Here is a 15,617-nt window from a genome sequence, read left to right on the forward strand (position 1 = left end):
TAACTTCATTCAGTTTAATTTACACCCCCGATTCCCCATTGTGCAGCACTGCCTGAGTCTCATAAATTTAGACTCCAACTGTGCTGCAGCCCTCGTGGTCCCTACCCAGGGCACAATGAGCAGAAAGCTCCAGCATCACTCCCATGCAAAGGAATAAGTTCAGCTGGAGAAAACTGTTCTGTGCAGGGCATCTGAAAACAGGAAAAAAAAAAATCTTGCTCACAGCAAAGGTTGATTTCACAGAGTGGAAAGAAAAACATTCAGAGGGAAATAGAAAGATTATAGACAGTACAGGATAAAATGATATCAAACTTATAGGGGAAAACACATCAATCTTATGAAGCAATGCACTTGAATATTACTTTCTAAAATATAAATGAGCCTTGGACTAAAGCAGGCTAATCATTAAAGGCATGTTTCTGATGTTATCAGCAGAAATACTTCAGCGCAGAGCAATGTAGTTTGCCTTTGGGGGTTTATATTTGTAGGTGCCAAATTTTCCTTGGGACTTCACCAGCACAGAATGAATTCTCACAGTCTTTTAACGCCGTGGCAGAGAGCTACAAATAGTGGTGTGCACTGAAAGGTCCCTGCATGAGTCACCGGGGCCCCAGGGCTGCACTTGGAGAGGGAGGCTCAGCACACAGGAGATGCTGCTGGGGCACAGCAAGAGGTGATTCTTGGTCCCTGTGTGCCCAGGGCAGCTCCTGCCGTGACAGGAGGGATTTGTTTTGCCTGAGGGAGAGCTGGAGTGGCACGGGATGGGGACAGGAGCACGGCCAGGAGGAAGGGCAGAGCAGGGGGACTGAAGGAGAGCACAGAGGGTCAGTGCAAGGCAGCCAGGCAGGGGGGATCATCTCTCTGGGAGCACCCTGCCATCATCCCTGCTCCTCTGGGAGCACCCTGCCATCATCCCATCATCCCTGCCCCTCTGGGAGCACCCTGCCATCATCCCTGTCCCTCTGGGAGCACCCTGCCTTCATCCCATCATCCCTGTCCCTCTGGGAGCACCCTGCCATCATCCCATCATCCCTGCCCCTCTGGGAGCACCCTGCCACCATCCCTCTGTCCCTCTGGAAGCACCCTGCCCTCATCCCTGCCCCTCTGGGAGCACCCTGCCCTCATCCCTGCCCCTCTGGGAGCACCCTGCCCTCATCCCTGCCCCTCTGGGAGCACCCTGCCCTCATCCCATCATCCCTGTCCCTCTGGGAGCACCCTGCCCTCATCCCATCATCCCTGTCCCTCTGGGAGCACCCTGCCCTCATCCCATCATCCCTGTCCCTCTGGGAGCACCCTGCCAACCTGTTCAGGACAAGGTGTGTGGGGAGGGTGACCCCAGGAGTGCACCCACCCACAGGGAGTGTGCACCCACTCCAGCCACGCTTCCAGCAGCTCCTGGGGAGCCTCCCTGGGCTGCTCAGGGCCCCAGTGCACACCTTGGCCATGCTGCTCTTCAATGGAGCTCCCCCTCAGGTTGTTCCACCTCCCTGGATCAGAAGGAACAAGCAGCACGTTTTGCTGTGTGACAGCACCACAACAGGTTTATGATGATGATTAAAGCAAGGCTGGATGTGGCACTTGGTGCTGTGGCTTAGTTGAGGTGTTGGGCCATGGGTTGGACTCAATGATCTTGGAGGTCTCTTACAACTTAGCTGTTTTAGTCATTCTGTATTCTGACTGGTGACAACTTTCCTCCACCTGCACCAAGCTGTGAGGATCCCAGCTGCCCCTCTCCTCCTGCCCCTGAGCAGCCAGTGAAGACTGCCTGATCCCTGGCAATGCCAGCCTATCCCTCCCCCTTTACTGCCCTGTGCCTCAGGCAGCAGCTTACAGACCCCAAACCCCCCCATGGCTGACCCTATCTGCAAGCACACCCTGGAGCCGTGCTGATTTTGTTTGGGAAGTTTGATTTTTCAGGAAAAAAAAAAAATCAAGAAATCCAAATCACAGGGTGCAATACTTCTGATGGAGTCTGCTGCTGTAAACAAGCACATCACACCAGCACAGCAGGCGCTTCATTGCCAGCGTGCTGCTAGAAAACCCTACCTCATGCTTAAGTGTTGATTTTGTCACATCAGTTCTCTTCCTAAACAAAATACGTGTCCACATACATCCAGATGTATTTTGTATGTGACCAGGAGCACAGTGGGTACTTCCAGCCTGGATTTCTTCACTTAGCAGTTGGTAATTTCACGTTTTCAAGAGCAGCCTGTGAAGGCCAAGTGTGTAAAACAAAGGTAGCACAAGGGAAGATCTTCTCAGTGAGTGACTGGAGCAGCCCTCTCTGAGCAGGATTTTCTGATTGTGAACAAACCAGGGCACTGTGCTGCTTCCTGTGCATTTGCTGGTGTAAATGAAAACTGAATCACATCTTGGAACTTAAAAAAAAATTTTGCTCGTTGTAATTAACACAGCAAGAAACAATAGCTGTCACCTTCCACGGCCAGGGCTGGCTGTGCTCCTGCCTGGCAATTTGAACATTGTAAATACTGAAGGCAACAGTTTGCATTCACACCATGTGATTAATGAAACACAATTCTTCCTAATCACAGAAACCTTTATATATTAACTACCTAGTGCCACACTTGCTTTTGTCAACACCAAGAGGAAAAATCCTGCTGAGCTCACCTTCCAAATCTCCGTTGTTCTACAAAGTAGAGACACATTTTATTTACACTTTCCTGAGGAATTCGATTCAAAAGCCTGTTTTGAATTGGATAGCCACATATATGGGGCATATGAAAATAGCAGACCTTTTGAAATGTGAAAATATGCAGTTTACCCCAAGGCTATAAAAAAAAAATCAGTGGGAAGGCCAAGATCAGAACTAAGACATTTTTTTGCTCGCAGCCACAGACTACAGTTTCTGCAAAATGCTGTCTACTGAGAAACAGGCTCAGAGCATCCTTAGGTTGATGTTCCTTGTTAGTTGGTGCAGAATTGCTTTGAGACTGATTTTTCCATCTCTGTAATATGTAGTACAGAGAATCACTTCTTGAGAAGATTTTTAATAGGCACATCATTAACTACTGTCACAATAAAAGGTACTTCATGTTTAGCGTCATAAAATTCCAGCCTTGATGCAGTCCATGATTTCTTCCTCTGAACAGGCCTATTTTTAATTAACATATTTGCAAATGTCAGCAGTGCTACAGTGGGTACTTTTTTTCTGCTTGTGCCTGCCTTACATCTTTACACTGCGCACAAGACTAACTTGATGTGTGCCTAATTCATTTGCACAAACTTACAGGTGAATCCTGCATCCTTCCAAGTAACACATGGCCAGTGTTGTCACCTATGATTAGCTGACACATTCAACACCTTGTCACGGAACAAAGTCAAAATTTTGCAAAGAATTCCACTATAAAAAGGGTGATGGCTGTTTTTTTGGTTTTTTGGTTTTTTTTTTGTTTGTTTTTTTGGTTTTTTTTTAATACTTGAATCCTGGACTTTGCTAATATCTCATTGTGTCACCAAATCCCAGCATCTACTTCCCACTGCTAGGAGGGTCAATACTGTCAATCAGATGATCAATGAACTATCACAGGCACTCAGAGAATTCTGCAAATCTTATGTCCACTCTAACCCACCAGGCCAACTGAAGAGCCCTACAACTGTGTGCACCTCAGAGACTAAAACAACCAGCATGGAATTCTTTTCATTACCACTGTTTCTTCTTAAATCACACAGAAATGACAAGCTTGCAAAGAAGATGGAGATTTGTTTCCACATAAAGTTATTTCCTGTGAATGCTTTCACACATCCTTTGCCTAACATGATTTTCGTGAAAATGAAATATAGTCATAAAAAAACCCTGCAGTAAAAAAAAAACCCATGAGTATTGCCCAAAGGGAATTACACTGCGATGGGGTTCTGCAGGTTTACTCCCAGGCCTCCTCCCGCTCACCTAAAGTCAAAAGGAGCAGGCATCAGCACTTAAGGGCACTAAAGAGCAGCCCTCAAACTCCTCACCGTGTTAATGAGACAGAAGAATTAATGAACGAGCACAAATAACACAGCATCACTCATCTCACAAACACGCAGTGTTTACTATGGCCTTACTACCTGTGCCCACCTGCCAACATTTCACTGAAAATAAAGCTACAGTCAATCACAAATACTGTCATGTAGAGCAGTTTATCACATTTGTTTCCAGGTTCATACCTTCTGCTAAGTCATCTAACTGAATAAAGGAGTACTGAATTATAGAAATGAAGAATTATTCTGCACTGGAAAGAGGCTTTAAGCTTCTGTGATTGCATAGTGTGTAAAAATCTATTTCAGCCCATTCAGATACTTGGTTAAGAAAGGTTCTGGGAGAAAAAAAAAAAAAAAAAAAAAGATCAAGCTCAGAAATCTCTGATGATAAACTAACCTTTTAATATATTGCCCTTGATTTCCAGGGTTTCAAAACTGGATTAACTGCTGTGGTCCAGATGGATACGTTCACTGGGCTAATCCACTGTGTTCAGTTCCAGTTTATTATGCTAAATACACTCCAAGAGGATTTTATCTTTTACCTGCACCTTCCTGTGCTCAGTGAGACTCTTCTATTCATCAAGCATGAGAAGCACAAGATGGGGTGGAACTTGCCTTTTTAATTATCTTGTACCAAAGTGGCCCCATGATGGAGATGAACTGCTCAAATTCTCTTATTTTAGAGCAGCTCATTATCTATGGAAGATTACAAACTGAAAGGAAAGGTATGCTGAGCATGCTATTGATTGCGGCTCTATTTGTCATGATTCAATAAGTTGAAATTTCATATACCAAATATTAAATTACTGAAATTATGCTTTGGCTCATCTGCATCCATTTTTTATTCACTTTTATTTGGCTGAACGTTTTAATCTTACTTGCACAGTTTCTAACTAAAAGTAAACTACGCATTCCTAATAATATAAATATGAAAAATAGGGTGTGCTCAGGGACTGCAGTTGAATACATTAAAATCACTCAGTTTGCTAGTTAACATATTTCCATCCCTTTTATGTACAACCTTTCACATTCAGTTGGAAGACTGCAAATTCATGGCCTTATAAAAAAACCCAAAACCCCACTGTCTTGATTTTCTGTTGTGACAGCAGAAATTGCCCAAAATATCTAAGAGTTTCCCTAAAGGACACTCACAGGCTGGTACTTCCCAGGTGCAGCACAATCTGAATTTGAGGTGAACATCATGTCAAATTCCACTCATCTGTCAATGTAGTGGATTATTTCTTGAGAGACTGAAATTGGCTGCCTGGGATCAGAACACCATCAATCTTGTTCATGGAGGGTGCAGAGAAGCTGCCTGAGCCAGGCTAGCAGGAGGGGAAGCTTGGCTGCTTCTAAGTAGGTGATGAGGCAGCTGTAAAACCTTCACTCTATCTGTAGCACATCTCTGAGTGAAAGATTTTGTCATTTTTTCACATTTCCCCAACATTTGGTATGCATTCAGTGTCTTGCTGCTCTTGCTTCATAAAGAAGGTGATTTTTCAAGCTTAGGCAAATGTTGCAGAGCTCTGGATCTGCCCAGCTCTCATTTTTTCTCATAATGTCACTTGTTTCAACTGATTCCATAAAATATTATATTTTCCTTTTACAGATCTGTTTAGCTGGGGTGGTTTTTTCCCCCTTTCCCTCACTATGGATACACTCAAATAACCAGCAGCATGACTGATAATAGATTATAATAAATCTCTGCAAGTCCCAAATTAGTCCCTCACCCCTCAAACTTCAGTCACTCCCAAATTTCCAGTGCTAGGGGGGAAAGGTTGATGTGATGCTCTAACATGTGCACTGAGACCTGGCCTAGCAAGGATTTTGGTCTATTCCTCTGTAACATTGATGTTTTACTACAACAAAGCAAGACAATGCCAATACCTGTGACTCCTGGGCAAGAAACATACTTGGGGAAACTTTGAGTTTCAAAGTTGCTGAGGACCTGCCTTTGAGGCCATCTGCCTTTGAAGGGATGTCATTCGATCAACAGTCACTAAAATATTAATTGCCACATTGTAAAATGACTCATCACTGTGTGTTAACACTTTCCATCTTTCATTTCTACAACTCTTAAAGCCTCTCCCACCTTTTCTTTGAATTCAGATTTGGTTAAGTGACATTCTTGGCCCATCTAATTTTAACCAGATGAAAATACTGTGCTAGAAAATGCCACCACCTCAATTTCTGAGCGTAGTACATTCTTCAAAGTGCAATTAGCAGCTGAAGGAGTTATGTGATCCATTTCTATTAATAAAAACACAATAAACCCACTGCTGTGCTGTCCCTGCAGTTCCAGCAGTCCAAGTGAGCTGTGCTCTGCACTGCTAACCTGTGGGGTTGGTTCTGCCTTTACAGGCACTGCATTCTATTCACAGCCCCAAATTCTCCTCCAGGCTGTGCTTTTGCAGCCCCATCAATTTTCAGGGGTAAGCTTGAGAAGCTCAGAGTCAGTGTGTCTCCTTTGATCCAAGGCAAACTCCTGACCTCCAGCACACACGTGGGGCTGAGGGAGGTTTGGTGCTTTAAGGAACAAGCCTGAAACCAGTTTGGGTCAGAAAAGTACAAAGTTCCACCAAGCTGTGCTGTCACAGTGTCCAAGTCCTACAGAAATTCCAGAACTTCACCAAATGGGGAGAGAGGGAGAGGGAAACAGGGATACAGAAACTGAACCTTTACCCACAAGGGGGTTCTTATGTTGGGCAATGTTAGAAAATTACATTAAGGGATGGCTGTTCCTACACTGGATTCTCAAAGCACAACACACATTAGACTCACAAAAAAAAATAAACAAAACACCCAACCAGATGCTGTGCAATACAAAGGCAAACAACTCATAAAACTTAAATGATAAAGAGCATTTTGATTAGTCAGTCATTTATCAAGACAGACACAAGCACAGGCAGAGAGCCTGCAAGGCCAGAGCTGAGCTCAGTCCTACCTGGTCTGTGCAGGTGATGCTGCTGGAAAGTGTGATGGAGGGACCCCTGACAGAGCAGCATTGCACAGGCACTTATCCACAAATACAGGACCCAGGACATTGCAGAGACCACTGCCATTCTCTAAACAAAATATTAGACACACATTATTATCCAACGTCTCGTAGTCACCTTCTGTTACAACAGTGCTTTTAATCTTTTTCTCTTTCACTCCTTTTGCTAAATGTCTTTGGCTTATTATTCCCCCCTGCAGGATGCAATTGTTGTACAACAAAGGTCATGCCCAAAAAGGACAGCTGAGGTAAAGAGACATCAACACAAGAGCCTGGATAACTTTAATAATTCAGTGGTAAAAATCAAACTGTAATAATCTGAGGACGGAAAAAACACTCAATATAAATAGAAGCTGGAAAATATTCTCACGCTGATCCGTAGCTCAATTTACAGGGGAGTTAAAAATATTTTTAAATATTTTAGAATTTTAAAAAACCATAATACCAGCCAGAAAAAACCCCATGATCTCCAGACAGTACCAAAGCTGCTTTAAACACATTGCAGAAAGGCAATAAAACATCCTCAGATCTCCAAGACACATTACCAAAATACCCAATCCCCACAACTAAAAAGGCTATTATTACTGACCCAGAAGGTAACAGTACATTGTTTGGATTTTTTGCTTTTGCAAGCATTAATTATTAATCATGTTTCTATCTACAAACAAAGTAATTGTTTCTCAGAATTATGTTCTAATCTCCAGATGAAATCAGCTTCCTTTTGTTTGACCTGTGCATGTACAAGGACCAGAGTATGGCCAGACTGAATTTCAGGTGTATTCTATAGATTCGATGTTTTCACAAAGCAGATTGTGTCAAAATTTTAAAAAACATTCCCTTTGCAAAGGCAAAAGGCGATTTCTTTGTCTGCTGGTGCACTTGGCCATCCAGAGTAGACAACTGTGTTATTTCACACTCGTGCTCAGGGCTCTACTAAGTGGCTGAATTTCCCTCTGACTTGTTAACTTCAGCAGCTCTTTCTGCAAGGATCGGGAGGTTTGCAAGGCTCAGCTACGCTCCACATCGTCCAGTCCCCTCAACAGCACCTTCTGCTGCATTTCAGATGGCCAAATTAATCAAACTTCAGGCACTCTCCTCACTCAGCCAATGGCGGGATGCTGCTCCCTATCTAATAATCCAATCAGCTGAACATCGTTTTCACAGAGCAAGAAAGACTTTGAAAGATTAAATCTCTCACATGGAAAAAAAAAAATCATGTCTTTACAAAGGAAAAAAATAAATCTGCATGCAATATCAGGGGATTTCTACGGTAGGAAGATGAACAATATTAAACCAGTGAAATGCTGTGGTAATAAAATACATGCATATAAATCCTTTTTTTTTGCCCTGATTTTAAGGCAGCAGAGTCTTTGGGAAGCTTTTTAAGTCTAATTAGTTGAAATGAACCACATAAACTGACAAGTATAATTAATAAAGAATACCAAAACATTATTTTGAGCAGCATGAGGCTCTTCCTTTCTCTGTACTGAGTGCTTGATGCACTGCTTGGTGTATAATTAATTTCATTTCCAACTGTTTGCTTTGCAGTATACGATGCACTTTTTCTCCTCTCTTTTCAGACCCATTTATCTTGCAAAATACATTCAATCTCCTCAGATCAGGGAGCTCCCGGGAGGCTTCCCGTGTCTCCAGGAATTAACACCTTCTTGTCATAATTGGTGCTCCCGTGCTTTTTTATACCACAAGGCAAAGGGAAAGGTGAGTCTCATCCAGAGGGATTCCAGGTATTCAGCTTATTTAAACTGAACTTTAAAAATCCCAGTCAAAGAGCGAAACTTCCACAACCTGCTAAATGCTCCCGTGTCTTTCCTCCAGCATCATGTTCTCAGCACATGGACGGCACACTTACTTTACCCACTCAGGCTTTATTATTAGTTTTTGTGGGTTTTAATTAAATATAAAAATCTCCCTCAAACTGAGCTATTTTAGACTACCTTTGCTCAAACCCAGCGTTTCTTGCAAACATTTCTTCATGCACTCGTTCGTCAGCAAACAGCCACACACACAATCTTTACCCAGAGATCGTCTTATTAGTCAAGAAACATAGCAGTGAATATTTTCCACTTATTATCTGATGAGTTCCAGACCTGCTTTCTGAATCTGAAATCCTGAGGAAGCTCCTTACCTGAGTAATCCAACCAAGAGCAGAGCACTCTAGTAGTGTTCATCGGAAAGATCTAATACTTTTTTAAATCCATCTGTATCACAATAAGGGATTTCTTTTATAGCTTCCCAATAATCTTCTTTCTCAGGATTAACAGCAGGGAGGGAAAAAAAAAATAAAATCTCTTTGCCGTTACAAATCCTGTTTCCAGAGTAGAGGAGACATCCGATCTCTCAGACCGCCGTCAGAAAAGTGGCCGAGGTTTGAGGGGTGGAAAGCTTCTCATTTTCACCTCTAAATCATTTCCTCGCATCCCCCCTTGTGCCCGAGGAGCCTTTTGGGGGTGATGTGGCGATGATGCGCGGCGGGCAGGGCACCGGGAGGAGCAGCCCCGGCTCCGCACGGGCGGCCAGGAAAAGGCAATGGCAAAGGCGGCGGTGCGAGCGCTGCTCCCGGGTACCGGAGCCTATTTCAACACATCCCTCCCTGCTCGGGAAAGCATCACATGTGCCTTAAAGCGACACAGCCCTCGCTCGGCAGCCCCCGAGCCGGCGGCTGGAGCCGCATTTAAATAGCAGCGGCAGCGGAGCCCGAACGGCGCAGGGGAGCGGCCGCTCGGGGTGCGGGAGGATGGATGCAGGGATGCAGGGATGCAGGGATGGATGCAGGGATGGGCGAGGGGCTGGGCAGCCCGGCAGAGAGCTGGTTCCACCCTCAGAGCCTTTATCCCCCAGCCTTGTTCTGGCACTTCATTCCACGAGAGGAGAGCGAGGCTCAAATTAAAGGGAGTCTCTCCCCTGGCACATGCCTGGGAATGGGGAAGGGTGGTGCAGGGGAAGTGTGAGGAGACCCACGGCAGAGCAGGAGACTCCTACACGCTCCCAGGGGCTTTCCAACACCTTGCCACAACTCTGGGTGGAATCTTTCCTCCCAACTCCATTTCCGAGGCATCTCTGCAGACAATGGGGAAAGAGCTCTGATTTACTCCCAAACGCTGAAGCTCAGCTATGCCAGATTATTTATTGTAGTTATTTATTCTCCATGTCTTAAGTGGCCATTTACAGGAATGGAGTGGTTTCCTCTCCCTCTTGTACCATATGTAATTATTTTTTTTAAAGAGCCATTGTATAGACTTAGTACATACCATTCACTTGGTGTTATAGCTCTTATGTCTGCCTACAAAAGAAAAAGGGCTTGGAGACAAAACAGAAACTTCCATTTTAAGAGCTCAGGATGTGTGCTATAACACAATGGGGGATTATTTTTTTCTCCCCTGCATAACCTGTGGAAGAAGAGTGTTCCACCTTCACTGCTCACCAGCACCAGACGCCAAACAATCGTAAATAACACCAGCACTAAGTACCCTTCCACTCCAGTACCTCCATCTCAGCACCTGAGGACATCTATCTCAGCGGAGACTCACTGAGAGGTGCAATGAGTTTACTTGACAGATCACATTCTCCTTTGGAGCTGCTGGATTTTCCTGGGCAGTACAAACCAAGTGCTTGGCCCTGCAGATCAACAGAAGTGTGATACTGGGCTCTGCCACAATGCTCAGAACAGGTCTTTGTTACAGCCTTAACACATCAGTGGCAGGTGACAAAGGGACACAGGAGAGCATCACAGGTCCCTGAACAGAGCTGGGGACAAGAGAGTGGCTCAGGCCAAGCATCATGTGACCAGAGATGCTCTCAAGGGGTCAACATTTTCTTTTCAGGTGCTTTGTTTGAAAACACATGGAACAAGTATGGTTGGGGATATAATGATGTTTAATAAGGGTATTGTTTTCCTGAAGAATGCACTTAGACACTAAAAGACAGCAAAGAACTGAGGTATTTATTCCTTTCTGGCATCAGAAGGGTCTAGAAGGCTCAAAAAAAGCAGATGAGAGGCAACAAAATACCATGAACACTGATGAACAATGTTGGCATCTTGTAGCTACCCAGGATTAGGCACAGCCCAGAGCAGGAGTCAGCAGGAGGAGGCTGCTGAGGAGGCTCAAGGAATTCAATTCCATAGGAATACTGGGAAATTTCTACAGCTCCTGTGAAGGTCAGGTGATGGGAACTTAATTTAAAATAAACATCTATTTAAGATACATCCCTTTTAGGACTGGGTGGGAAAGATACAAGTGAAAAGGACTTCACTTCATGGAGTCGGGAGGTGTGAAGAAAGAGGAAGGAGAAGGGTCTCAAGCAAATATAACCTTCTGAGAAGCTCAAAAGCCTTGTGGACAGCAGGAAGGATCAGACAAATTGTGACCACACACCTTGGCAGAGGAGGCAGAGACAGATTTATGCAAGATACAGATTTATGTAAGGTACAGCAGAACTGTCACTCTGCCAAGCACTGCTAACTCCCAGCTCCATGAGGCTAATGCCACCGTAACCCCTGACAGATGCTGCTATTGCTCAGGACAAGCTCTGCAGAAACAGGGGACATGTTGCTTCTGCAGGGTAGGGGGGAGATCAGAGGGACAGAGAGAATATTAAGCAGGCTGTGCCTGCAGCCTCTCCCCTGCCCTGGCTCCCAGCATCAGACAGGAGCGCAGGAGTCCTTGGCAAATCTTGCAGAAGCATCCTCACACCTGCTTTGATGTCTTCGCTGCCAATTTTAACTTTCAGTGGACCAACAAGACATCAAACACTTTCCTCTTGCCCTCTTTGCTAAGCACAGTGTCATATTCACCTGATGCTTTGGGGCTTTACTTCAGCCTCCTCACTTGGCTCTGACAGGGAGGGGATGATGCTTTACCAGCAGCCCTGGGCCCGTGCTGAATGCAGGGCAGCTGACACTGACATGCTGGAAAGAGAAAAGAAGGAAAAAAAAAGACACAAGTGAGCAGTCCGAACGTTTCAAAATGCCTTCATTTAAAGGGAAGGCTGAAAGCAATTTGTCTCTAGACAAAAGAGAGATGGGACCAAAGGTGGTGTCCTGTGGAATAGAAGCTCCTGGCTGCGCTGAGAGGATGAATCTGTGCTCTGCAGAGGGGCAGAACACCCTTTGGGTTGGGAGGTAAAGTGTCAGGAGAAGGTCCTTCCACCTGATGGGACAGAGGAGAGGACAGAGAGCAGCACCTGGGCTGTCCCAGCTGGAGAGCAGAGAAACTGCCTATCCACAGCTCTGCCTGAGTGACTCCACGGGGCTGCTGGCACAGCTGCCAAACACACCATTTCACTGGATGATCTTTCCAAGGTGAAGGGGTCAGCAGGAATCCAGCTGTCTTTGAGAATCTGCCCCACACCCAGGGCTGCAGGCACAAGGAGAAGAGCCTTTCCCTCCTGCTTCCACCATTCATCTAGAGATGCCAAGTGAATGACAAAAATAGGCAAATAAAAATAAATGCTCTTCCCTGCCTGGACCTCTATTTATCACAATTTTCTGGGCACATGGAAAAGGAGAGCATATGCAACTCAGGCAGGCTCACGCAGACGGCAGATTGGTGCTTGCACCCAAACAGGGGCCTCTGGCCTCTGCTTTCTGCATCCTGCCTCCTCTGCCTCTCTCCCCTTCCTCCCCCACACTTGCCTTTTCCCCATGAAGAGGTTTTTTAACACGACAGACACATCCCAGGCTCATATTTCACAGGGTCTGGAGAAGGCTCACCACCTTGGAAATGCAAAGCTCCTCAGTTCCAGTGTGTTCCTGGGACAATGAAGCTTTGCTTCTCACAGATTGTGTTCTCCACCCCTCCCAGCTGCTTTCCACCCACCCTACAAAGCTCCTTCCCTCATCCCAGACTCTGCCTTGGCTGCTGCCTGGGCAACAGGCACTGCACACTGCAGCTCCTCCCCACCTAAATGTCCCTGCCCAGGTGAGCCAAGTGTAGTCTCACAGCAGGTTTTACCTCGATTCCACCAAGAGCCACGTTTCTGGCACTCATCCCAGCTTCACAACATTTGGGGAAGGTTTTTTCAAAAATCTGGCACAGCAGTTTTGCTTGGCCCCCTCACCTCCACGCAGTTTTCCTGCCATTGGGAGCCGTCCCACATGGCAAACCAGCAGCTGAGCATGTGAAGATTGAGCTGCCTACATGTGATTGCCTGAACAGCAATGCTAGCAAGCCCCGGGTAAAACCAGCCAAGAAATCCTCATCCGGGGCCCTGAGCATCCCTGTGTTTCTTGCTCTTGGTTGTTTTCCTTTCCCCTTGTGGAACAGGGAACACAAAGAGGGTTCCTTTGATACAGGGAGAGAACAAGTTCACCAGTTCCACAGACCCAGCTTGGCCCAGACAAACACTCCCAACCCAAATTCAGTGCAGCAGCGTTTGATGCTCTGCATGCACATCCCCTCTGCTCAGCCAGGGGCTCCACTTCATGGCTAGAACTTTTGATATATTCCCAGAAAAACCTTCCTTGTCCAGAGGCTTCCTTTTCTCAGTCCTCACCACTTTTCTCCCTCTCTTGCAGGACATTTAATCCAGCCTCAATGACCAAACTGAATCTATTTCCTTCCTTGCCCTTCCAATGACAGCACAAAATCCTCCTGTCTATATTGCCAGGTTTTCTTCTCCTATAACTTTTTCCAGTGACAAGAGAAGATGCAGTGTTTTTCCTGGAGGCAAAAAAGCAAAGCTCATCTAGAAAGACACAACACTTTCCATTAAGGGAATAAACACCAAAGGTTTGTTTGGCTGTGACCACAGCCTCCACTGACCAACACAAAGACCACACACACCAAGAGCCTGAAAGAGCAGAGCTGAACAACATGTGCAGGGAAGCCACTTCCCACGGGAGCCCAGGGGCTGGTGCAGACAGTTATTGTCCCAATTCAAGTACAGGATGTTGGGAAAATTGCTCTGCCTCCAGCACAGGTGCAGACACATGGATAGGGAGGGTCAGCCAAGACACACTCAGAGGAGAAGCTCCACCTGCTTCTCTTGGCACTCAGAGCTGGTGGCTCCTTTCCACCCTCTTATCTCATGGCACATCACTGCTCTGCCTCAGCCACACCAAACTTGCTTGGCAGAAGCAGCAGTTTTGTCAACCATCCCCAAGTATACAGGGAAGATCCAACCAGGAAGATGACATAACCACAGGGAAAAAGAGACTAACCAAAAAATCCCTAACCAAACAAAACCCCACAACAACCACAAAAGCACAATAAGTAGCTCAAACTGGAAAACAACAAAGAATTAAATAACAAGTCTGAATGTTGACAAAAGCAGGGAGAAGTGAGAACAGAAGACTGAAGGAAGGATTCTCACAATTGTTTAAACCCACCTTAAACATGCAGCTACTCCTTGTCAGAGGGATGTCTGGTCCTCACAATTACCACGTTTGGGAGGCAGTGATTCTGCTTTGTACAGTTTTCCAAAGCCTAAGAGGGGAGAGAAAGAAAAAAAGAACACATCTATATTTGTCAGGGAAGTTTATGGCACAAAAGTTTGTGTCCCAGTTATTTTTAAACTAAGTAGGACGACGCACACAAGAAGTCTCAACCCTTATCTAGAACTTGCCATTAGCTGACAAGATCAGCACTTGTTAAGGATTAACAAGATGAATTGTCTGTGCACTACATTATCATCATGCCAAGAAAAGATTCCCATAGCAGTCAATACATTTCAAATGCAACCAGCAAAACATGACTGTGCTCAGGGTATCATGGCAGGTAAACCATCATGTGATGAGTTGTCCATTTAATTTCAGTTCAGAGACACCAAAAAGCAAAGAAATCTTAGTTAAAGCAGCCCAGGGACTGATAGCAGTTTCTGGCCTCTAGTGATGCTATTACCCTTTATCTAGACATTAGCTGGAGAGATCTTCCTGATGTGAAAACCCAGAATCTTTTCATGGATTCCCAAATTTGTCCCAGCACAAACCCAGTGCCTCCAGCTTATTCTTAAAAGAGCCAGCTTGAACCCATTACATAAAATGCTGTTGGAATATTCTCAGTTTGAAAACAAACTATTACTTCTGTCAGGCTGCAGCTGCTTTTCCAGACCACATTACAGGCAAGACCAACCTACTGTGGTAAAATCAGGGGTCAGAGGCTGCACGAACTGAAAATTACTGTATCTATAGCCAGAGGAGACATTTGGCATTTGATATATCACTTTCATTACATCCAACATCAGTCCTCAAACACAGGTTTAACATCTGCTTTTGCTGCTGAAAAGTCAACTTTTACATGAAGGTGCAGGTGTTTTTAATATTTATAGCATAAATAAAGTAAATCCAAGAAAAGCAAAGGCATTCAGAGTCTTTGGGAAGAAAATTCACTGCGGTGGGAGCTCAGATACAGTCACTGGATTACTTTCACGCCTGTGTTCCTAGATCTCAGTTAAACTTAACAAAAAAATAGGTCTCAATTATTATTTCAGTAGCTTTAGAAGCAGGGTTGGACTAGATGATCTTCAGAGGCCCCTTCCAAGCCCAGCCATTCCGTGATTCTGTCATTATCCTGAAGCAATAAAAAAAGGAGGCTTCAACAGCAGTTAAGAGAAGCCTCCTCTGTCAAATATGAGACATTTCAGACATCGGCATAGAAACAAGACTATTTAGGAAACAAATTTCCCC

General features: G+C 45.1%; 1 protein-coding gene across 1 annotated transcript in view; it reads right to left on the reverse strand.

Moving 5' to 3' along the window:
- Window positions 1-9,621, reverse strand: part of TAFA1 (TAFA chemokine like family member 1) — a 214,079-nt gene extending 204,458 nt beyond the window's left edge. The window contains exons 1-2 of the mRNA XM_066327222.1: window positions 9,120-9,621; window positions 6,923-7,043 (exon numbers count right to left, since the gene is read on the reverse strand). Coding sequence (XP_066183319.1) covers window positions 6,923-7,040 — 118 coding nt within the window. The 5' untranslated portion in view covers window positions 7,041-7,043; window positions 9,120-9,621. The remainder of the gene's footprint in view (window positions 1-6,922; window positions 7,044-9,119) is intronic.
- Window positions 9,622-15,617: the final 5,996 nt, after the last annotated feature.

The sequence above is a fragment of the Sylvia atricapilla genome, chromosome 11 (genome assembly GCF_009819655.1).
Source record: "Sylvia atricapilla isolate bSylAtr1 chromosome 11, bSylAtr1.pri, whole genome shotgun sequence".
Lineage (NCBI taxonomy): Eukaryota > Metazoa > Chordata > Aves > Passeriformes > Sylviidae > Sylvia > Sylvia atricapilla.